The 24,531-nt window shown below is 45.6% G+C and overlaps 1 protein-coding gene across 1 annotated transcript in view; it reads left to right on the plus strand.

Moving 5' to 3' along the window:
• MYO16 (myosin XVI) overlaps positions 1 to 24,531 on the plus strand; it is a 392,532-nt gene that overhangs the window by 142,504 nt on the left and 225,497 nt on the right. The window contains exons 8-9 of the mRNA XM_068170049.1: positions 23,110 to 23,186; positions 24,086 to 24,239. Coding sequence (XP_068026150.1) covers positions 23,110 to 23,186; positions 24,086 to 24,239 — 231 coding nt within the window. The remainder of the gene's footprint in view (positions 1 to 23,109; positions 23,187 to 24,085; positions 24,240 to 24,531) is intronic.

The following is a 24,531-nucleotide window of genomic DNA, read 5'->3' on the forward strand; positions in this document are numbered from 1 at the left end:
TGTTGAGGGAGGCCTCCCTGGAAACAGGGAGGGTTGGATACAGGTCCCTGTTAGGGCAACCAAGGGGAATCCATCCCGGGCCTCTCCCCTTCCCCCATTGCCCTTGCACAGTAAGTATGAGGCCCTGCAGGCCAAGGCCAATGTGGATGAGAGGGTGGAAGAGGAACCATCTAGGGAGATGCCTAAGGCAAAGCAGTCCCCACCAACTATAAGGACCAGCACCATAAAGAAAAAGAGAAGGGTTATAGTATCACAGTATCACTAAGGTTGGAAGAGACCTCAAAGATGATCAAGTCCAACCTGTCAGCACAGACCTCATGACTAGACCATGGCACCAAGTGTCACATCCAATCCCCTCTTGAACACTTCCAGGGATGGTGACTCCACCACCTCCCTGGGCAGCCCATTCCAATGCTGAACGACTCGCTCGGTGAAGAACTTTCTCCTCACCTCGAGCCTAAACTTCCCCTGGTGCAGCTTGAGACTGTGTCCCCTTGTTCTGGTGCTGGTTGCTAGAGAGAAGAGACCAACCCCTTCCTGGCTACAACCACCTTTCAGGTAGTTGTAGAGAGCAATGAGGTCACCCCTGAGCCTCCTCTTCTCCAGGCTAAACAATCCCAGCTCCCTCAGCCTCTCTCCTGAGGGGAACAGAGGGACACCATATGTCATCCCAATCCATCCCATAGGGAAGTCTGCTGCCTACCTGGGGCCTGGATAAGGGACATCACAAGGAGATTCCCAAAGCTACTCCAGCCCACTGACTATTACCCATTGTTGGTAATCCAACCTGGAAGCAATGACATTGATAAGAAGGGCACCAGGATGATTAAAAATGAACTCAGGGCCCTCAGAAAATTGATTGATGGGGCAGGAGCTAAAGTGGTGTTCTGCTCAGTTCCCTCAGTGGCAGGGGTGTACACTGAGAGGAACAGGAGAACCCACGCCATCAACAATTGGCTGGGATGGTGCCAGCAATGGAATTTTGGGTTCTTTGATCAAGGGGCAACTTTTACTGCACCCAACCTGCTGGACCTTGATGGGGTGAATTTATCTAGAAAGGGCAAGAGGGTAAGCATTGGAGTTGGCAGGGTTCATTAGGAGGGCTTTAAACTAGGTCTGAAGGGGGTGGGTGAGGAAACCAGTCTCTTTGGAGAGGAGAGAGTGGGACATAAATTAGGGTTGAGAAATCAGCAGCCCAGCTGAAGTGCATGTACACCAACACATGCAGTATGGGTAAGAAACAAGAGGAACAGGAAGTCTTGGTCCCCCAGGAAGACTATGATATAATTGCTATTACAGAAACATGATGGGATGATTCACATAATTGGAGTACTGCACTGGGGGATTACAGGCTCTTTAGGAGAGACAGGCAAGGGAGAAGAGGAGGAGGGGTGGCCCTGTATATTAGGGAATCTCTTGATGCCTCAGAACTTGTGGTTGCAGATGAAAGGATTGAGTGCCTGTGGGTTACAATCAGAGGGAGGCTTAACAAAACTGACATCCTTGTAGTGGATATGCCCTCAGAAATGAGCGGCAGATGTATCAATGAAAATATAAGTTTATTTATATATACATACAAACTCTGTAACGGGGTATTTACAGTCACCCTTCACAGGTATCAATATTCGGTTAGTGGAACTATCTTTACAGAGTGTTATGTATGGGCACTTAAATCAAAATGATTCACAGAACTTATAATCGAAACTGAGTCAGAGAGTGGCGGGGGAGGGGTTGGTCAGTGACCGGCAACCCTCCACCCGGAGCAATTTAAACGCTACCCTAACTGAAGCTTTATAAAGAAGGGCTTTGGCTTACTCACAAGCTGAGAACTTCGTGCAGTCTTTCCTTAATAATGTTTATAGTCCAGAGAACGTGGCACGGATGTGCTGTAATAAGGAGACAGGAAATGGCGCCGGCCTCGTGGCTGCACCGTGTGGCTCTGCTGTTCTCTCTCAGGATACAAAAGGTTCCTCGCTCGGAGGGGGGCAGTGGCAGGTCAGCAACGCTGGTTCACACGGACTACCAGATTTTCTCCTACAGCGATGGATCACGCAGCGGTTGATCCGACGGAGTGCTGTCCACGGCACTGCACGCAGCTGGGTGACGGTAGCAAAGGACCATGAGGCCTCTTGAAGCACTGGCTGGCACACACACAGTCTCCAACACCAAGGTGGGGGGGCTCATTTACCAAATGACCCCTATTTACCATTTGCCCCAATGAACACTGGTCCAATAAGCATTGTTGCTAACGTGAAGATTAACCAATGAACTAACACCTACCAAATATGGCCTAAGTATATGCTATACCCAGGGAAACAAACATATAGCCTGCCTGCCTCTTGTGTACTACAGGGGTGAGATCATGCCCAGGTAGGCTGTTTACCTGGACTCAGTGGCGCCAGGATCCCCCCCTGCTGCCTCCAGAAAGGAGGAGGAAGAAAGGAAGGTTAACACACAGAGAAAAATATCCTATACAAATGTTTGGGGCACAATCCTGACCATAAGCATCCTTCACTACAATCCTGATTGGAATCTGTTATAGGCCACCCAACCAGGATGAGGAGGCAGATGAAATATTCTACACGCAACTTGAGGCTGTGTCAAGATCATCAGATCTTGTCCTTGTGGGTGACTTTAACCTGACAGACATCTGCTGGGAACTTAATTCAGCAGAGAGGAGGCAGTCCAGAAAGTTTCTAGAGTGTATGGAGGACAGCTTCTTGATGCAGCTGTTAAGTGAACCTACCAGGAGTCAGGCTCTGCTTGACCAGCTGTTCTCAAATAGAGAAGGGCTGGTGGGAGATGTGATGGTAGGAGGCTGTCTAGGGTTCAGCAATCATGAGATAGTGGAGTTTTCAATATGCAGGAAAATAAGGAGGAGCAGTAACAGAACCCTCTGTGGTGGGTTAACACCCATTCTGAAACAAACAAAACAGGGTGGAGAGCTTTGCCTTCCCTGCAGGGCGTTTTCCCCCTGCGAAACCGAGTCTGTTCCATTCCCCCCTCCCTGCCCAACTAGGGTATAAAAAGCAGGACATTGCAGTCATTAGGCCTGCTTTTTGGCTCCTGCCTCTCCTGGAGAACAGCTACTGCAGCTGCTTTCCTGCTCTTCTGCCACGTGGTTGGGCCTGATCCTTCTTCCCTGCTGCCTCCATGCCTCTTCAGAGAGAGAGACTGGTTTTGTATTCTTTTTTTTTTTTTTGTCCCCCCTCCCATCCATCCTTGTTCCTTGCCCTTGTGACCCTACCTGTTACTGTTATATATATATTGTTTAAAGAAAACTCTTTACCTCTCTGCTTCCAGGCAGACTCCAATTTATTGGTTTGTGGATTTCCTCCTTCCTTTTCCTTTTTTTTTTTCCCTCTTTGTTGGGAGGGAGAAGGGGGGAGCAGGGGAGAGATTTTCAGCCTTGCCCCCATCTGAGCTCTTAACTCCCAGTTAAGGCTCAAACCAGAAACCCTCACTTTGGACTTCTAGAGGGCAAATTTCAGCTTATTTAAGCAAGTAATTTGGAAAGTACCCTGGGTAGCAGCCCTTAAGACCAAAGGTGTCCAGGATGGTTGGATCTACTTCAAACAGGAGCTGTTGAAGGCACAAGAACTGGCAGTTGCCATGTGCCAAAAGATGAGCCGGGGGGAAGGTGAGCGGCCTGGATGAGCAAGCAGCTCTTGAAGGAATTAAGGAAAAAAAAGAGAGTGTATCACCTTTGGAAAGGGGGAGAGGCAACTTGTGATGCGTTTAAGGATGTTTTTACATCATGTCGGAGAAAAATTAAAGAGGCAGAAGCCCAGTTAGAACTTAAGCTGGCCACTTCTGTGAAAGATAATATAAAGCATTTTTATAAATACATTAATGCTAAAAAGATGGGCAAGAAGAACCTCCACTCCTTATTGGACCTGGAGGGGAAGATTGTAACTAAAGATGAGGAAAAGGCTGAGGTTCTAAATACCTTCTTTGCCTGAAATTTCAACAATAAGGCAGGAGGATTCCAGGATAACTGGCCTCCTGAACTGGTTGATGCGGTCAAGGAGCAGTGTAGTACCCCTGAAATCCAAGAGTAAGTACACAAGTCCATGGGACCGGATGGCATCCATCCTAGGGTGCTGGGAGAGCTGTTGTTGTAGTCTGCCTGGACTTCAGAAAGGCCTTTGACACCATTCTCCACAGCAAACTCCTGACCAAGCTGTCAGCCTGTCTTGGACAGCAGCACTCTGTGCTGGGCTAGGAACTGGCTGGAGGGCCATGCCCAGAGAGTGGAGGAGAATGGTGCCATATCCAGCTGGCAGGCAGTCACTAGTGGTGTCCCCCAGGGATCAGTGCTGAGCCCCATCCTGTTCAATATCTTTATTGATGATCTGGATGAGGGGATTGAATCAGTCATCAATAAATTTGCAGATGCCCACAAGTTGGGAGCAGGAGTTGATCTGTTAGAGGGTAGAAGGGCTCTGCAGAGGGACCTTGATCCGCTAGACAGATGGGCAGAGTCCAACATAGTGTCATTCAACAAGTCCAAGTGCTGGGTGCTGCACCTTGGCCACAACAACCCCATGCAGCACTACATGCTGGGGTTGGAGTGGCTAGAGAGCAGCCAAACAGAAAGGGACTTGGGGGTACTGATTGACAGCTGGCTAAACATGAGCCAGCAGTGTGCCCAGGTGGCCAAGAAGGCCAATTGCATCTTGGCCTGCATCAAGAATAGTGTGGCCAGCAGGAGCAGGGAAATCATTGTGCCCCTGTACTCAGCACTGGTTAGGCCATACCTTGAGTACTGTGTCCAGTTCTGGGCCCCCCAGTTTAAGAAGGACATTGAGACACTTGAATGTGTCCAGAGAAGGGCAACGAGGCCTCGAGCACAAGCCCTGTGAGGAGCACCTGAGGGAGCTGGGGTTGCTTAGCCTGGAGAAGAGGAGACTCAGGGGTGACCTTATTGCTCTCTACAACTACCTGAAAGGTGGTTGTAGCCAGGTGGGGGTTGGTCTCTTCTCCCAGGCAACCGGCACCAGAACGAGAGGACACAGTCTCAAGCTGTGCCAGGGGAAGTTTAAGCTTGAGGTGAGGAAAAAGTTCTTCACTGAGCGAGTCATTCAGCATTGGAATGGGCTGCCCATGGAGGTGGTGGAGTCACCATCCCTGGAGGTGTTCAGGAGGGCATTGGACATGGCACTTGGTGCCATGGTTTAGTGGTCATGAGGTCTTGGGTGCCAGGTTGGACTTGATGATCTTTGAGATCTCTTCCAACCTTATTAATTCTATGACTCTATGATTATTTTTTTCCCTGTGTCTAATTTCCTGGTCAATGGAAAAATTAGAAAAGTTAGGTTATCAGTCTCAGAATGAAGATTGCTGAATTCTTTACTTCTGCTGTATAAAAACTTTTAAGGAATATTTGACACTTTGTTAAACAATAGCATTAGGTTGTCTTTCTTTATTGAACTACTCTAGAGATTTAAAAGGCCACAGAGATTAAACATGCTGACTGCAGAAAGCTAGTTGTGACACTTGGGAACCTGGGTTCCATTCCAGATCTGTGAATGAACATACACCGTCTTAAGGGTTCATTCCTACTCATTTATCCCTTTGCCTCCAATCCCTTCTATTCTTGTTTTCATTGTTACCTTACTGTCCCATTTATTTGCCTGGCTTCATGTCCTTTCCTTACACATCTTATAGAATCATAGAATCATTCAGGGTGGGAAGGGACCACAAGGATCATCTAGTTCCAACCCCCCTGCCATGGGCAGGGAAACCCTGCACTAGATCAGGCTGGCCGGAGCCTCGTCCAGCCTGGTCTTAAACACCTCCAGGGACGGGGCCTCAACCACCTCCCTGGACAACCCATTCCAGTGCTTTACCACTCTCATGGTAAAGAACTTCCTGCTCACATCCAGCCTGAATCTCCCCACCTCCAGCTTCATTCCATTCCCCCTAGTCCTATCACTACCTGAGACCCTGAGAAGTCCCTCCCCAGCCTTCCTGTAGGCCCCCTTCAGATACTGGAAGGCCACAATTAGGTCACCTCGGAGCCTTCTCTTCTCCAGACTGAATAACCCCAACTCCCTCAGTCTGTCCTCATAGGAGAGGTGCTCCAGCCCTCTGATCATCCTCATGGCCCTTCTCTGGACACTTAACAGCACTTCCAGATCCTTGCTGTAACAGGGACTCCAGAACTGGATGGAGTACTCCAGGTGGGGTCTCCCCAGAGCTGAGTAGAGGGGGAGAATCACCTCCCTTGACCTGCTGGCCACACTTCTCCTGATGCAGCCCAGGATGTGATTGGCTTTCTGGGGTGCAAGTGCACACTGAGAGCTCGTGTGGAGCTTCTCATCCACCAGCACCCCTGTGACCATTTTAGGCCTTTAAGAAAGAGAGTTACTGGAACACTCTGGCTGAATGTTTTTGTGTATTAATGAAAACAAAGACATTCTAAATGAATTTCATTGGTAGATTGGGAGAATGCAACTTTTAAATTTTTAGCTTTAGTTCTGTTTGAATCTGTCAGTTCAGTCTGTCTTTTTCAGTCTTTTTGAGCAACAGCTGTTTTCTGTCCGTGCTGGCGGCTGCTGACCTTCAACTAACCAGATAAGAAACTAATTCTTGCATATGCTTTGAGCTAACAGAATTTCCTCCTTAATAATTACCTTTTCTCTTTCTAATCCTTTTTGGGAAAAAAGGGTGAAGGGGGATTGTGGGGACCCCTCCTCTCTGGAGGAGGGGAAGGTTTTTCTGTATTCTGTTCTTTGCTGTATATATTGTAAATACTGTATATTGTGTATATATACACTGCATTTCATCCTGCTTGTAAATATAGCTTATCCATATCTTTGCTTCTCTGACTGAGTCAGCCGTGGTTTCTTTGTGTGTGTGTGGGAGAACTGAACCTCTCACCACCACAACCCCAAGTCTCTCTCCTCAGGGCTGCTTTCCAGCCAGTCACTACCCAGCCTGTATTTGTGCCTGGGATTGCCTCGACCCAGATGCAGGACCTTGCACTTGCTCTTGTTGAACCTCATGAGGTTGGCTTGTGCCCACCTCTTCAGCCGGTCAAGGTCCCTCTGGATGTCATCCTTTCCCTCCAGCGTGTCTGCTGCACCACACAGCTTGGTGTCATCAGCAAACTTGCTGAGGGTGCACTCAATGCCACTGCCCATGTCACCAACAGAGATGTTGAACAAGACAGGTCCCAGGACTGATCCCTGAGGGACTCTGCTTGTCACTGGCCTCCCCTGGGACATGGACCCATTGACAGCCACTCTTTGGGTGTGGCCATCAAGCCAGTTCCTTATCCATCTAGTGGTCCACCCATCAAACCCATGTGTCACCAGTTTGGAGACCAGGATGTGGTGCGGGACAGTGTCGAAGGCTTTGCTCAGGTCCAGGTAAATGACATCAGTTGCTCGCCCCTCATCTATTAATGTTGTCCTATTAATGTTGACCTGTTCATAGAAGGCCACCAGGTTTGTCAGGCAGGATTTGCCCTTGGTGAAGCTATGCTGACTGTTCCAAATCACCTCTTCACTATTATTCTGTGTCAGTAATGCCTCCAGGAGGCTCTGCTCCATGATCTTTCCAGGCACAGAGGTGAGACTGACTGGCCTGTAGTTCCCTGGTTCCTCCTTCTTACCCTTTTTGAAAATGGGAGCAATGTTTCCCCTTTTCCAGTCTGTGGGGACTTCCCCAGACTGCCATGACTTTTGGAATATAATAGAGAGGGGTTTAGCAACCTCATCTGCCAGATCTCTCAGCACCCGTGGGTGTATCTCATCAGGTCCCATGGACTTGAACACTTTCAGATTCTTCAGGTGATCGTGAACTTATGATGGGCAGTTCTTCCTCGTGATCCCTGGCATTGTCTTCCATGACACCAGGAGTGTGGCTAGAGGCCCTTGCAGTGAAGACTGAGGTAAAGAAGTAATTGAGTACTTCAGTCTTTTCCACGTCACTTGTGACCATTTCACCAGTTTTCCTTTCTGAGGGGGCCCACACCTTCCCTAGTCTTTTTCTTCCCATTAATATACCTGTAGAAGTTCTTAGTGTTCCCTTTAACCTCCCTCGCTAACTTCAATTCAAACTCTGTTTTGGCTTCCCTAACCAAGTCTCTTGCTGCTCAGGCAGCTTCCTTATATACCCCCTGTTCTATCTGTCCTTTCCTCCACTTCCTGTAGAATTTCCTTTTAAGTGGTAGTGTGTCCAGTAGCTCCTTGCTCATCCAGGCAGGCCTCCTAGCATTCTTTCCTGATTTCCTCTTTGTTGGTATACATAGCTCCTGGACCCAGAGGAGGTGGTCCTTGAATTCTGACCAGCTGTCCTGGGTCCCTCTTTCCTCTAGGGCTTCATCCCACAACACTTTGGCTAGCAGATCCCTGAAGCAATCAAAATCTGCACACCTAAAGTCTAGGTCGTAAGCTTGGAATACTTCCTCCTGATTGCCCTGAGGATATTGAATTCACCTGCTTCATGGCCACTGCAGCCAAGGCTGTCTCTGAGCCTCATATTGGTTACCAACCCTTCCCTGTTGGTGAGAACAAGGTCCAGCATAGCACCTTTACTTGTTGGTTTTTCTACCATTTGGAGGAGGAAGTTGTCTTCTATGCAGTCCAGGAACATCCTGGATTGCTGGTGCCTTGCTGTGTTGTCCCTCCAGCAGATGTCCGGGTGGTTGAAATCACCCATGAGGACCAGGGCTTGTGACCTGGAAGCCGCTTCTATTTGCCTGTGGAGGGCCTCATCTGCTTGGTTCTGCTGGTCAGGTGGCCTGTAGGAGACCCCCACAGTAATATCTCCTTCCCTGTCTTGCCTTTAATTTTAACCCATACACTCTCAACCAGCTCATCATCGCTCCTCAGGTGGAGCTCCACTGATTCCAGCTGGTTATTGATATAGAGGGCAACATCTCCTCCTCTCTTTCCCTGCCTATCCTTCCTAAAGAGCTTCTACCCATCTATCCCTACGTTCCAGTCATGGAAATCATCCCACCAAGTTTCAGTAATAGCCACTATGTCATGGCATCCCAGCAGCACAGTGGCCCTTAACTCATCCTGTTTGTTGCCCAAGCTGCATGCATTTGCATAGAGGTACTTCAGCTGGGCTGGCCCTGTTGTGCTCTTCTGCCAATTCCCCTTGGTTTCCACAGAATGTCCTGGTGCATTATTCATAGCTTGCCCCAGGGCAGCAAGTTGAGAGCCCTTATTAGCTCTCCATCCCTCTGCCTCTGGTGAGCTGCCCATTTGTTTGTCACTGGTCAGCAGGAGTCTATTAACTCCTTCCCCCTTCAAATCTAGTTTAAAGCCCTATCAATGAGCCCTGCCAATTCCTGCCCCAGGATACTTTTCCCCCTCTGAGACAAGTGCATCCCATAAGTTGTTTTCAGCTCTGGTGCCTTGTAATCCAAGCCATGATTGTAGAACCCAAAGCCCTGTCGATGGCACCAGCCCCGGAGCCATGAATTGACCTGTTGGCTCTTCCTCAATGTTCCCTCCTCCACTGCTGACATTAGAGGGATAGCAGAGAACACAACTTGAGCTCCTGATCCCTTTAGCAGTTGCCCTAAGGTTCTGAAGTCTCTTTTAATTGATTGTGAGCCTGTCATTGTTGTATCGTCACTACCCACCTGAAAGACCAGAAGTGGGTAGTAGTCTGAAGGACTCATGAGTTTGGGAATTTTATCTACAATGTCTTTTACTTGGGCACCAGGGAGGCAGCTGACCGCTCTATGAAATGGGTCTGGTCTGCATATAGGGCCCTCTGCTCCCTTCAGTAGGGAGTCTCCTATAACAATGACCTTACGAGGTTTCTTTTCTGGATTAGTTTTGATGGCTGTCCTGAGGGAACCTGTCATTGGGGCAGCTTCTGACCTTCTTCAGCCTTCATCCTTACTGATGACCTGTTCCTCCTGCAGAGCCTCATACCTATTCTATAAGTGCACGGTAGGCAGCGTGCTGCTCAAAGTACCACGCTTGCTCCGTTTGCATTTCTTCCATCTGGCAGAGACCTGTTCCCATTGGCCCTGCTCATGTGGGTTACTACAGGGAGGCTGAGAGGCTTGCTGATGGGAGGGTACCAAACTCCCTGTTCCACTAAGAGTTATCCCCTGTTCTGGTTTTGTAGAGGTTAGATTATGGAAATAGTAAATTTTCCTTTTGCCGTCTCTTATAGCTCTTAGCCTTTCCACCTCTTCTTTTAGTTCAGCCACCATCAGATCCCTGATCTGCTCACACCTAACACAGGTGTTGTTCCTTCCATCCTCCATATCGAGTGCCAGGTTCCAGCACTCACTGCAGCCACCTGCCTGAACATATGCATGCTTGTGTGTGGTCTCTGTTTGGGTGTCCACTGCTCTTCTACTAGCCTTTGCTCGAGTAGTAACCATCTTTCAGTAACCACCCTCTCCACACTGCCTTTTTTTTTTTTTTTTTTTTTCCCCATCAGTGAGCAGGCCTGGCTGAGCACCCAGAGCTGAGCACCCAGAGCTGAGCACCCAGAGCTGAGCTGCTTGCCACTGCCTCTTCTGTCCGCAGCCGCACACTGGGTTCTGTTTGGTTGTCATGCTGTTTCCGTGGCAACCCCTCCCCCTGCTACATCACTGCACTCAGGCACATAGGCAACCTGAGCCTGCTGCCCCTCCTCCCCTCTTCAGGAGGTCCCGAGCCTCCAACCCCTTATTGCCAGAAAAGAAAGGAAAGAAAAGCCAAAACAAGCTCCTAGTGCTGAGCTGGTCGCCACTGCCTCCTCTCTCTGCAGCAATGTGCTGGGTTCTAATTTCCTTCCACAGCCATCTTCTGCCCCTCCTCCTCTCCCTGGTTCTCATCCAAGCTTTCTCTTTCCTCTACTTCGGCCTCATGCCAGCTTTCCTGCCCTTCTGTTATACTTATCCCTTTTTCCTACTTGCTCATGGTCCCAATTGCCCTTGTTCAATTGCAGTGTTTTTCCCTTAGTGTATAACTTTCTTCTTTCATTTTCTGCTTAGTCTGTCTCTGCCTACATCCTGGCTCCTTACCATTTCTTTCTTCTTGTTCAACATACTCACCAACTACTTGGATGAAGGAACGGAGAGTAAGCTCAGCAAGTCTGCTGGTGATGCAGAATTGAGAGGAGCTGCTAACACACCAGAAGGCTGTGCTGCAATTAAGCATGTCCTGGACAGGCTTGAGAATTGGGCAGAGGTGAACCTCATGAAGTTCACCAAGGATAAATGTAGTGTCCTGCACCTTGGGAGGAATAACCCCATGCATCAGGACATGTTAGGGGTTGACCTGCTGGAAAGCAGCTCTGCAGAGAAGGACCAGGGAGTGCTGATGGACAAGTCCACCATGAGCCAGAAATGTGCCCTCATGGCCAAGAAGGCCAATGGTATTCTGGGGTGTATTAGGAAGAGTGTGGCCAGCAGGTCGAGGGAGGTTCTTCTTCCCCTCTTCTCTGCCCTGGTGAAGCCACACCTGGAGTATTGTGTCCAGTTCTGATCTTCCCACTTCAAGAGGGACAGAGAACTTCTGGAGAGAGTCCAATGGAAGGCCACGAGGATGATTAGGGGACTGAAGCATCTCTCTTATGAGGAAAGGCTGAGAGACCTGGGGCTCTTTAGCCTGGAAAAGAGAAAACTGAGAGGGGATCTTATAAATGCATATAAATACCTAAAGGATGGAGAACGGGGCTGGGTTCTTTTCAGTGGTGCCCAGTTACGGGGCAGCAGATGCAAACCAGAACACAGGAGGTGATGGGGAACTGTAACAGACTACCCAGAGAATTTGTGGTGTCACCTTCTCTGGAGACTTTAGAAGCCTGCCTGGACACATGCTGGTGCAACCTGATCTAGGCACATCTGCATTAGCAGGGATTTTGGACTAGATGATCTCTAGAGGTTCTTTCCAATACCTACCATTCCATGATCCCTCCCTTTCATTTAATTTATTTCACACTGTTAATTGCAAAGTTCAGCATATTTCTCCATGCTCTGTTCTATTTTTTCCCCTCACACTCTTTCTACCCTGCTGCTAGTCTTATTCTCATAACCTACTTTTTCTGATCTGTTCCACTTTGCTGACCACAGGTGGTTTTGGTCCCTTTTTTTTCCAAAACCAAATAGAAAAATATATATTCCTCATCAATATTGTATTAAGAAGGGAGCTCTTTAATGAATTTCACACATTGTTTCCTGTGTGTAGAGTAGTAGTGTGGATAAGATTTTCAATTGCAGAGAAAATGATATATAGCCTCTGAAAGATACTGCTCTCTTTTGTAGGTTTACATATGAGACTTACCTTTAATGGAGACTCAGTCTTCTCAGGCTTTCTACTGTGTAATGGAGAGCAAATATATGATCTTCAAAATTCACAGTAACACTAATAGTTTAATAATTAACTCCCTAATGTTGAGAGTCACTTTCTTGGGATTTCTATTTTCTTTGTTTCACTCCCCAGTAGCTGAAGGTTCCTGACCTACACTTTTCTTTTTAATGTCCTCGATGCTTATTAAAGTGCCTATTAACAGCCCAATCTATTAGTTTAATAGTCTCCCGTGTTACTCTAAGGAGTTTCATTACTCCATTACATACCTGATGGTATTTATTCTATCTGCTGAATATATGACTAGAATGAAGGTAGAATAGAATAGAATAGAATAGAATAGAATAGAATAGAATAGAATAGAATAGAATAGAATAGAATAGAATAGAATAGAATAGAATAGAATAGAATGGAATGGAATGGAATAGAATAGAATAGACCAGGTTGGAAGAGACCTTCAAGATCATCGTGTCCAGCCCATCAACCAATCCAACCCACCTAAACAACTAAACCATGGCACCAAGCACCCCATCAAGTCTCCTCCTGAACACCTCCAATGATGGTGACTCCACCACCTCCTCGGGCAGCCCATTCCAATGGGCAATCACTCTCTCTGTATAGAACTTCTTCCTAACATCCAGCCTAAACCTCCCCTGGTGCAGCCTGAGACTGTGTCCTCTTGTTCTGGTGCTGGCTGCCTGGGAGAAGGGACCGACATCCGCCTGTCTACAACCTCCCTTCAAGTAGTTGTAGAGAGCAATAAGGTCACCCCTGAGTCTCCTCCTCTTCAGGCTAAGCAACCCCAGCTCCCTCAGCCTCTCCTCATAGGGCTTGTGTTCCAAATCCCTCACCAACTTTGTTGCACTTCTCTGGACTCATTCCAGCAAGTCAACATCCTTCCTAAAGTGAAGGGCCCAGAACTGGACACAGTACTCAAGGTGTGGCCTAACCAGTGCAGTGTACAGGGGCAGAATGACCTCCCTGCTCCTGCTGGCCACACTGTTTTTGATGCAGGACACAATGCCATTGGCCCTTTTGGCTGCCTGGGCACACAGCAGGCTCATGTTCAGCCTACCATCAACCATCACCCCCAGGTCCCTCTCTACCTGGCTGCTCTCCAGACACTCTGACCCCAGCCTGTAGCACTGCATGGGGTTGTTGTGGCCAATGTGCAGAACCCAGCACTTGGATGTGTTAAATCTCATGCCGTTGGATTCTGCCCATCTGTCCAGCCTATCGAGGTCCCTCTGCAGAGCCTCTCTACCCTCCAGCAGATCAACTCCTGTCCCCAGCTTGGTGTGATCTGCAAATTTACTGATGATGGACTCAATGCCCTCATCCAGATCATCAATAAAGATGTTAAAGAGCACAGGGCCCAGCACTGATCCTTGGGGCACACCACTAGTGACTGGCCGCCAGCTGGATGTGGCACCATTCACCACCACTCTCTGGGCTTGGCCCTCCAGCCAGTTCCTAAACCAGCGCAGTGTGCTCCCGTCCAAGCCATGGGCTGACAACTTGGCCAGGAGTTTGCTGTGGGGGACAGTGTCAAAGGCCTTGCTGAGGTCCAGGTAGATTACATCCACAGGCTTCCCCACATCCACCAGGCGGGTCACCTGATCATAGAAGGAGATCAGGTTGGTCAGGCAGGGCCTGCCCTTCCTAAATCCATTCTGTCGGGGCCTGATCCCTTGGCCATCCTGTAAGTGCTGTGTGATTGCATTCAAGATGACCTGTTCCATGATCTTGCCTGGCACTGAGGTCAGGCTGACAGGCCTCTAATTCCCTGGCTCATCCAACCGGCCCTTCATGTGGATGGGCACCACATTGGCCAGCTTCCAGTCTTCTGAGACCTCTCCAGTGAGCCAGGACTGTTGAAAAATGATGGAGAATGGCTTGGCCAGCTCATCTGCCAGCTCTCTCAGCACCCTAGGATGGATCCCATCTGGTCCCATGGACTTGTGGGGATCCAAGTGGCTGAGCAGGTCTCTACCTACTTCCTCCTGGATCTCAAGGGAACTATATTGGTCCCTGACTGCATCTGCCAGCTCTGCAGGCCAGCTGTCTGGAAGATGTTCTGTCCTTCTAGTAAAAATTGAGGCAAAGAAGATATTAAGTACCTCTGCCTTTTCCTCATCCTTTGAGACAACGTTTCCCTCCATGTCCACCAAGGAGTGGAGGTTGTCTCTGCCCTTCCTCTTGCTATTAATATATTTATAGAAGGACTTTTTTTGTCCTTCACAGCAGAGGCCAGTCTAAGCTCCAAATGTGCTTTTGCCTCCCTAATTTTCTTCCTACATGACCTAGCAACATCCTTAAACATTCTGTGGGTTGCCTCACCTTTCTTCCAAAGGTGATACACCCTCTTTTTTTCCCTTAGTTCTATTAAAAGTTCATTACCCATCCAGGCTGGCCGTCTGCCCCGCTGGTTCATCTTCCGGCACATTGGCACAGCCTGTTCCTGTGCCTTCAAGAGTTATTCCTTGAAGCAGGTTCAGCTCTCTTGGACCCCTTTATTTTTAAGGGCTTTATCCCAAGGAACCCTCTGAGTTAGTTCCTTGAGTAACCTGAAGTCCGCCCACCGGAAGTCCAGAGTGGAGGTCTTCTTGCTACCCCCTTTTAGCTTGACTGAATACTGAAAATTCAATTATCTCATGGTCACTGGCCCCAAAAGACCCTCTGACCACCACATCACCCACCAGCCCTTCCCTGTTGGTGAAGAGGAGGTTAAGCATAGCCTTACGCCTGTTAGGCTTGCACAGCACCTAGAATAAGAAGCTGTCCTCCATGCACTCTAAGAACCTCCTAGACTGCCTCCTCTCTGCTGTGTTGAGATCCCAGCAGATAACAGGCAGGTTGAAGTCGCTCATGAGAACAAGGTCAGCACTTCTGTCTCAGAAGCTTAGTAATGGTAATAGTAATAATGGTAATAACAAAAATTGAAACTTCTCTGATTTTTTATTTTTTTTTTTATTTCAACTCTTTTAAATATCTAAGTAGATGTTTATAATCAGAGCCACTGATACTGGTTAGACTAACATATATGCCTACAGTGGCCCATACTAACAAAGATGTTATGATCAAAAAACTAACTTGTATGCATCTGGTGGCTGATTTTTTCAAAAGTTTGAAACTTGATTAAGTTTTGACAGTTTTCGAACCAGGCAACAAAAGGAATGTTTTCAGCCCACAGAATTTTTTTTGCCTAATGCAATCTTCAGATCATATGAAGATTGGAGGTCAAACAATATATTTTTCTATACTCTGCTCCCAGGAGTGCTTCATTATTTTGGATTGATTTATTTTTCTGCCTAGTTTAGAAAAAAGGGAAAAAAAATCAGAAGTGTTCATGGGCATCAGTCCTAGCAAACTACCTAGAATAGAAGCCATACAAAGACATAAACTTGCATTTTTCCAACCCAGTGAAGTTTAGCCGTATGCTTGTGGAGGTAGGGCATCTTACTTACTGGTGAAGACTAGATTAATTGTAATGGTATAACCAATGGTATTTCCTGTGTTCTGCCTAGGGGTTTTGTTGTGTTTAGATATTGAAATGCTACAAAATTTCACTGTTTCACACATTATTATGAGACTAGTGGCCCAAATTAATACTGATTTTGATCTAAGGCTGTTGATCTACTAGTTTCCTATTATACAGTTTTGTCTCACTGTGGATGAAAGCATGCTGGGGATCACATCCAGGGAACCTGAAGTGGGATCCTAAGAAGTGACAGCAGGTGGTTGAGGAGGACTTAGACAAAGAGAACTGTAGAATGGATGTCAAGAAGGAAAAGAACAATGCCATTGTCCCCTCTCAAAAAAAGGAATAAGAACAGTAATAAAAGGTTAGAAGGAAACAAGTTGAGGAGATAAATAAAGGGAGCTGGGAATCCTAGATACATGGTGCAGATAAAAACAGCCTGAAGAATAAGAAAAGATGGGGGAGTGAACAAATGGTTGATTGTAAACAAGGTACCTGTGGATGGTAAGAAATCATAGAATCATAGAATCAATAAGGTTGGAAAAGACCTCAAAGATCATCAAGTCCGACCTGGCACCCAAGACCTCATGACTATTAAACCATGGCACCAAGTGCCATGTCCAATGCTCTGCTGAGCACCTCCAGGGATGGTGACTCCACCACCTCCATGGACAGCACATTCCAAAGGCTAACAACTCTCTCTGTGAAGAACTTTCTCCTCACCTCAAGCCTAAACCTCCCCTGGTGCAGCTTGAGACTCTGTCCTCTTGTTCTGTTGCTGGTTGCCTGGGAGAAGAGACCAATCCCCTCCTGGCTACAACCTCCCTTCAGGTGGTTGTAGACAGCAATAAGGTCTCCCCCGAGCCTCCTCTTCTCCAGGCTAAACAATCCCAGCTCCTTCAGCGTCTCCTCGTAGGGCTTGTGCTGGTGGCCTCTCACCAGCCTTGTTGCCCTTCTCTGGACTTGTTCAGGAGTCTCAGTGTCCCTTCTTAAAATGTCCAGTGCTGAATCAGAAAGAGGAGTGGAGAAAAATGTTGGTTTTGACAGGGAAGAAAATTGAAGTACTGAAGGAATTTAGTGTTGAGAGTGCAGGCAAATTGGATAATACATATTCATTGCTGTGTAAAATTGCACACCAGGACATTTGCATGAAACTTCCACCTTTCTTAGGCAGGTGTGTTGCAAATCTGAGGTACTGGCACTGAGGCTTGGATGAAAAGAGTTCGACCAAACCCAGCGACTTATCCCTTGCAGATGCTGGCGCAGATCTAGTATCATTTGCATGGCTTCAGAGGAATATAACTGACCAGACTGGAGAGGAAGACACCTCTCAGGAGCATTGATTCTGCTCCCTTGTTAATTTGGTAGCAGTAAAAGTAGCATGGCCTGACAGCAGTTTGGAATTGCCTTTGCAACCTCAAGTGCATAGGGAGATTTTTGAGAAATTTCTGTTGCTCCTTTATTCTCCATATTTCTGTTTTGGGTTTGGCTGAGCTGGAGTTAATTCTCCTCAGAGCATCTTTCTAGTGCTATGTTTTGCAGTGCTGTGTCTGGCTGATGATAACACACCAGTGTTTTGGCCACTGATGAACACGCACCCATGCTGTTCTTTTCCAACATTTCCCCACCTCAAGAGTATGCTGAGGGGTGGGCAAGATCTTGGGAGGGGATGCAGATGCATAAGCTGACCCAAACTGGGCAAAGGGATATTCAATGCCATATGATGTCAGCTCAGACCTATATACTAAGACAAAGAAGGAAGTGTGGGGATATTCATCCATGGCGTCTGTGCTCCAGAGCAACTATTTGTGTTAGCACCCTGCTTTCCAGGAGTGACTGACCAATGCCTGCTGGTGGGAAGTAGAGAATAATATCTGTTTGCTTTTGCTTCCACGTGCAGCCTTTGCTTGTGCTTTGTATTATTAAATTGCCTCTACCTTATTACAGGCCTTTTGTTGTATTTTCCCCTTCCCCCTGTCCATCTAAGAAGGGGAGTGATAGAGCAACTTTGGTGGGCATGTCGCCCCCAGCCAGGGCCAAACCACCACAATTTCTTAACCTGTGATTGCAATCATGTACTTGTGGCAACAGGCTGTCAGCTGGCCAACGCTGGTGCTAGTGGTTTATGAAACAGCATTGGGTATTCTCAGCTAACATTCAATGTGTGGTTAATGTGTGGTAAAACAGCCTCATTTTGGCATGAGAAAATTGTGTTTGAAGGCTTTATAATGTGCATACATAAGTAAATTTATTTATGCTACCTTTTGTCCCCTTACAGCTTTGTATTTTGAGTGTTGACTCCATTTTTCTTTAAAGTACTTTTCAACTCCTGTGGTCCCCTGTGTTTTCTCTGTGTTTTCTCTGTTCATCTGTGTATGTTTTTCTAGCTACTTAGATAATAAACATTGATCCCATTAATGAGTTGCACTTCATTTCCTTGTAATATTTCCTTTGAGGACTAAAGCTCATGTTCACAGTAAGCAGGTTACATTTGACAGGGTGTTAGGGGTCATAAGGGACCTCTAGAGTTCATTGAGTCCAACCCACCTGCCAGAGAAGCACCATAGAATCTAGTGCAGGTCACACAGAAATGCATCCAGATGAATCTTAAAAGTCTCCAGAGAAGGAGACTCCACAACCTCTCTGGGCAGCCAGTTCCAGTGCTCTGTGACCCTTACAGTAAATAAGTCCTTCCTCATGTTGAGATGGAACTTCCTGTGCTGTATTTTACGTTCATCCCCCCTTGTCCTATCACAGGGTGCAAGTGAGAAGAGGCTGTCCCTTCCTTCTTGACACCCATATACATTTATTATATCTCCTTTCAGTCTTCTCCTCACCAGACTAAAAAGCTCCAGGTCTCTCAGCCTTTTTTCATAAGGCATTGCTCCAGTCCCTGGATCATCCTTGTAGCCTTCTGTTAGATTCTCTCAAGTAGGTCCCTGTCCCTCTTGAACTGGGAATCCCAGAACTGGATGGAATATTCCAGGTGGGGCCACACTAGGGCAGAGTAGAGGGGGAGGAGAACCTCCCTTGATCTGCTGGACACATTCTTCTTAATACACCCCAGGATCTCATTGGCCTTCTTGTCCACAAAGGCACATTGCTGACCCACAGATAACTTGTTACCCACCAGGACTCCCAGGTTGTGGTGAAGGCACATTATGCCCAAATATCGAATCTTGTCCCAGCATGTGGACAGGCTCCCCCTCTTTCAGGAGGACAACAAAAGCCAAGGCATTAGCCAGGCCAGCACGCACCCAGCGCATGCAGTGCTCATGCAAATACCAAGTATGGGCATAATTCTAGCTTTGCGCTTTCTATAGGCTGAATCCATTTGTTTACGAGAGTGCTCATTGGTCAAACCCAGCCTCGAGGAATCTATAAGTATCACCCCAGTTGGTAAACGAGTTGCCCCCTCTTACACTTTGTCTCTCTCTCCTTGTTGGAGCGGACAACGCTCGAGCTATTAGCCTCTGCCATTCTCTTATTCATACACGCACGCATACTGAAAGCCTCTGCATTGCGAGAAGCAGATCTGAGAATCATTTCCAGAGGGAGGACCTTTGTTGAGCCCGAGAAGCCCAGTGTCGCCACAGCCAGTTGTACCGACCGGGAGAGCTCACCATGCCACCAGAGAACTGGACCAACCCCCGAGGGTAAGATCTGCCCAGTTGCTGGGGAGAAGGGACTTGATCGAGACTGAGTCCACATATGCCTAGCCCCGCTATAGCAGGAGAGGAGCCGCCACGTGTGCCGCTCTGAGCCCTGTAAACCTCAGGGAAGACTAAAGCACTGTTCGTGCCTATACTGCACCAAACCCAGGACCACTCCGAGTGTCCCGCTGTTCCTTTTAGCCAAGTAAACGAGAAGCCACCGCTCGACGCAGCTGCATTCTCTCCACGAGGCCATTTACATCAGCCCCGAGAATCATCGTAGCCAGGCTGAGCCCGCAGCCCTGCCGGCTGTCGTGTCCGATTGGAAACCTCCGAGCCTGTCTACCGGCAGGCTGTGCAAGCCAACTCCGAGGGCCGACCCCATGGGCCAACCCGACCAGGACCAATCCCTATTGTCTGGAGGGAATGGACCGAGTCCTGAAGGGAACCTGCTTGCGGGCTAAGCCCAGGTTCCATTCCCTCTCCACTGCTGCAGAGAGGAGACAGCTACCCAACGCCGCCATCTAAATCAACCAGGAACCAGTCCAGTGACCATAGTCTGCTGGACCTCCACCTTGCTATAGACAACAGCTACAGAGTATCTTCCACGTGCTTTCCATCCACTAGCACTCAGTTCAAAGTATCCACGTCTAGCAGAGTAATCGCTGATGCACAGAAATACTGTGATAGCACTGTATAGAGCCAGAAGCCGCGCGCGTCCCGTCGAGTCTCCATCTAGTGGCCAAGTGACGGAACTGCACCCTTCATTATATAAATATAGATAAAAGTCTGTAGATAGTTCAATTAAGTTCTAATTATAACACCCACTTATGGAATATATTTCACGAACGTACACTAGAACATGTATATAAGTTAGTGAATCATTGGTTATTAATACTTTTTATAATTAATAAAAATACTATTTTCATAATTCGTATTTCATATTAATAAATGCAATAATCTCTTCATCACACAGGTCCTTCTCCACAGGGCATTTGGTGTTTTGACAAAAAAAAACATAGCATACCTTTTTTGGTCCAACAATGGTGGTCTGTATGCACACAGAATCATAGAATGGTTTGGATTCAAAGGGACCCCAAAATGTTGTCTAGTCCAACCCCCCTGCAAGGATCAGGGACATCGTCCACTAGATCAGGTTGCTCAGAGCCTTGTCAAGCCTGCAACTGAAATACCATTAGATAGTGGTAATTTTCTGTACTTATTCTATGAATATTTCTACTGTTAGACACAGCTCTAAAGATGTGGCAACAGAATTTTAAAATACCCTTCCTAAAACATAAGTGAGTGAAGCTAAAACTAACACAGTTTTATATATCTGAAAGTAGGTAATTGACCAGAATAACTTCATTCTGTTGATGTGCATCAAGGATTCCCAGCTGGAGATACTTCTTTGGCAGCAGGAAGCACTGATATCGAACCATGGGATTTCTTGTGGCATAAATCCAAAATGTTGGTAACCCAAAAAGCTGTGTGTTGTTTCTAAACTGAAAGTGCATTGAAACCCCTCCTGCTTTGCTAGAACCACTACCCACCTTTCAGAATGATTGTTAATGAGATGAAGCAACTGCTGGTGATCTAGTCAGGCTCAGTGACTAAGCATGTTCTGTTCTTTCATAATGAAAAACTCCAGAGATATACGTGTTGAGAGATCTCAGGTGAAAAGGGGGGACTAATTTGATTTGGAAATAAACCTGTTATGGCTTCTTCCTTGCTTCCAGAGTTTGCTGAATTTTCTGCTGTTACTGCCAAGAACGGGAAGCTTGGGGTGTTTTTGCTAATTCCCCCCTGACTGTGGTCTTTTGTAATATGTTGCCTCCTGTATGTTGAACCCATACTGAATGTTACTATTATTTTTTATTGCAATAATGTTCTTTCCTGTTTTATCCTTTTTTTGCTTTCTTTCTTTCTTTCTTTCTTTCTTTCTTTCTTCTTCTTTCTTTCTTTCTTTCTTTCTTTCTTTCTTTCTTTCTTTCTTTCTTTCTTCTTTCTTTCTTCTTTCTTCTTTTCTTCTTCTTTCTTTCTTTTCTCTTCTTTCTTTTCTTTCTTTCTTTCTTTCATTTCTTTCTTCTTTCTTTCTTTCTTTCTTTCTTCTTTTCTTTCTTTCTTTCTTTCTTTTCTTTCTTCTTATTCTTTCTTTCTTTCTTTCTTTCTTTTCTTTCTTTCTTTTCTTTCTTTCTTTCTTTCTTCTTTCTTTCTTCTTTCTTTCTTTCTTTCTTTCTTTCTTTTCTTCTTTCTTTCTTTCTTTCTTTTTCTTTCTTTTCTTTCTTTCTTTCTTTCTTTCTTTCTTTCTTTCTTTCTTTCTTTCTTTCTTTCTTTCTTTCTTTTCTTCTTTCTTTCTTTCTTTCTTTTCTTATTTCTTTTCTTTCTTTTCTTTCTTTCTTTCTTTCTTTCTTTCTTTCTTTCTTTCCTTCTTTCTTTCTTTCTTTCTTTCTTTCTTTCTCTTTCTTTCTTTCTTTCTTTCTTTCTTTCTTTCTTTCTTTTCTTTCTTTACTTTCTTTTCTTCTTTCTTTCTTTCTTTCTTTCTTTCTTTCTTCTTTCTTTCTTTCTTTCTTTCTTTCTTTCTTTCTTTTCTTTCTTTCTTCTTTCTTCTCTCTTTCTTTCTTCTTCTTTCTTTCTTCTTTCTTCTTTCTTCTTTCTTTCTTTCTTTCTTTCTCTTCTTTCTTTCTTTCTTCTTTCTTCCTTTCTTCCTTTCTTCCTTTCTTCCTTTCTTCCTTCTTCCTTTCTTCCTTTCTTCCTTTCTTCCTCCCTTTCTTTCCTATCTTATCCCCTAACTGCCTTCCAATTCAGATCCCATTTCTCTGTAGATTTCTTCTACTCTGCAGAATTCTTTATTTTCTGCACAACTTATTTTCCTCTGTTCTTATCCTAACCTCCCCTGTTGGTTATATATTATATTATAAATTCTGTTTGCTATAGCACATACCCAAAAGTGCAAACAATTCTTCATTTAGTTGAGCTCTATATTCACATTCTAAATGTATGTTTTGCTCCTTATACATTTTCTTACTCCTTTCTGACCAAGAAATTTATCAGGGTGGACATTATTTCAAGCTTTGATGGAGAAATATCTCAGGAGACTTTGGTGCAGTGCTGAAGATCTCACTAAGAACAGTTGCTTGCAGGATTCTTGAGAAACTGAAAAATATATTTTAGATCTTTTGATTATATGGTACTCTGTCCTGCTCCACTGTACTGTAATTGCTACCATTGCTAATACATTGAATGGATTTGGGTAAACATAAGATAGGCTTCTGCTACTGACAGAGAACAGATTTACTTCCATGACAGCTGTGAATTAGACCCCTTTGGCAGTGATGGTACACAATTGTTTAATTAGTTAGGCATAAAGAAATATTTTTGATCTAAGTTGTAACAGGTGATGATGGTTAGGATTTTTTTTGCTTATTGATGCAGATTTGTTTACACACGTAAGGATGGAGGGGAGATGCTGGGGTTGGAGTTATGCTGAGGGTACACTGAAGTCATATGAGAACTTACACTTGAGATTTATGCAAATCCATGTAGTAGCTCCAGAAGGCTGGCTTTTGGAGGTGTTGCCTCTGTTTTGTCATATGGTTTCCTTTAGTGCAGGAATGAATGAATGAACTGAATGACAGGCATAGTTCCACTGTCCTACTTCTGACATTTCAAGCACCTCTGGTTTTGCCCATTTTAGGCCAACCCTTGTGAAACTGCTCTTGATGCACTGGGCAAATCCCAATCTTCTTAACTGCAATAATGAAAAGCCTTCAGGTAGGTGAAAATCCTGTTATTATGTATGTACTAGTTGCTGTGATACTGTTTCCTTTCCTTCTTGTTTTCTTAGTTATACACGCAGAAGCACACATACATGTGTATACATATAGTTTATATACTCTGTAGAATTACAGATTGTACTGGGCTGGAAGTGACTTCAGATCAGTGTCAATAATACCAGATAGCAGTGTTGAAAAGAAGAAACATCGGTTGTTCAACCTTCCATGCCCAGGATAAAATGAAGAAGGAGCCCAGTACTGTAGGAAATACTGTCAGATTATGCTTCAAATAATGTACCACCTACAAATACATCACAGGGAATTCCATGGTGCTTAACCTCAAAAAAGCTGTTTGTGGTTAGATACATGCCTGCTTGTATTTGTGTACAAAGCTATGGACCAAACCAAGATAATCTATATAGCTAACTAACCACAATTAGTATGCATTTATTATTATTAAGCCAGTTGAGTTAACTGTATTTCTGGCTTGCAAACAAAAGTGATTTCACCACTCCTGTATGTGCAAGACATATAAGTCTAGTTTGTAGAAATGTTAAATGAGTTGAAAAAAGATGTAAGTATGGTTCTCATTGAAACACAGAATTGAAAACAGTTGTATTGTTTTCCTAAAGTCCTATGAATTATTGAATACTACTTGGTTTACTACACAATGAGAATGGTTTTGAGGTTTTGCAAATGACAACTTCATTCCATGCTGAATTTACTTTGCATTTGATTTTGCAGTAACTTCAAGTGCTATTTTATGATCAATATCTGAGCAATTATTTTAATTTTATCTAACTGGATGCTTAATCTTCATCTTAATCTGATTTACAGATTTTAATTTAAAGGAGCTTTCCTTACTTTGTCTGATATCTTGGTGTTCCAATGTCTTAGATGTTGCAGCTTCTGAGTTTATTGAGGAAATGCTTCTGAAGGCTGAAATTGTTTGGGAGGAAAAAATGAAAGACCCTTTAGCTGTTTCCACTTTATCTCAAGAAGAGCCATACGAAGAGATCATCCATGATCTGCCCACAATTTCCAATAAACTGTAAGTGCTTCTGTTGTTAAAGAGTGATGCACTGAGGCCACACTATCATTTGAACGGTATTTGTCAATGTAAAAATCCTGTCTGTGTGTCCTTGGAGATATTCAAAACCCATCTGCACATGATCCTGGGCAAACAGCACTTCACGTCCCTGCTTGAGCAGGAAGGTAGGACCAGATGCCCTTTAGAGATCCCTTCCAACTTCATCCATTCTGTGTGCCTGTGATTCTGTGTGATTTAATGGGTTAAGTAAATCCTTCATTTTGGAAATCTGCTAAATCATATTTTGTGCTTA

Source organism: Melanerpes formicivorus, unplaced genomic scaffold (genome assembly GCF_026170545.1).
Source record: "Melanerpes formicivorus ecotype bairdi unplaced genomic scaffold, bMelFor1.0.p_v2 SCAF_1, whole genome shotgun sequence".
NCBI lineage: Eukaryota > Metazoa > Chordata > Aves > Piciformes > Picidae > Melanerpes > Melanerpes formicivorus.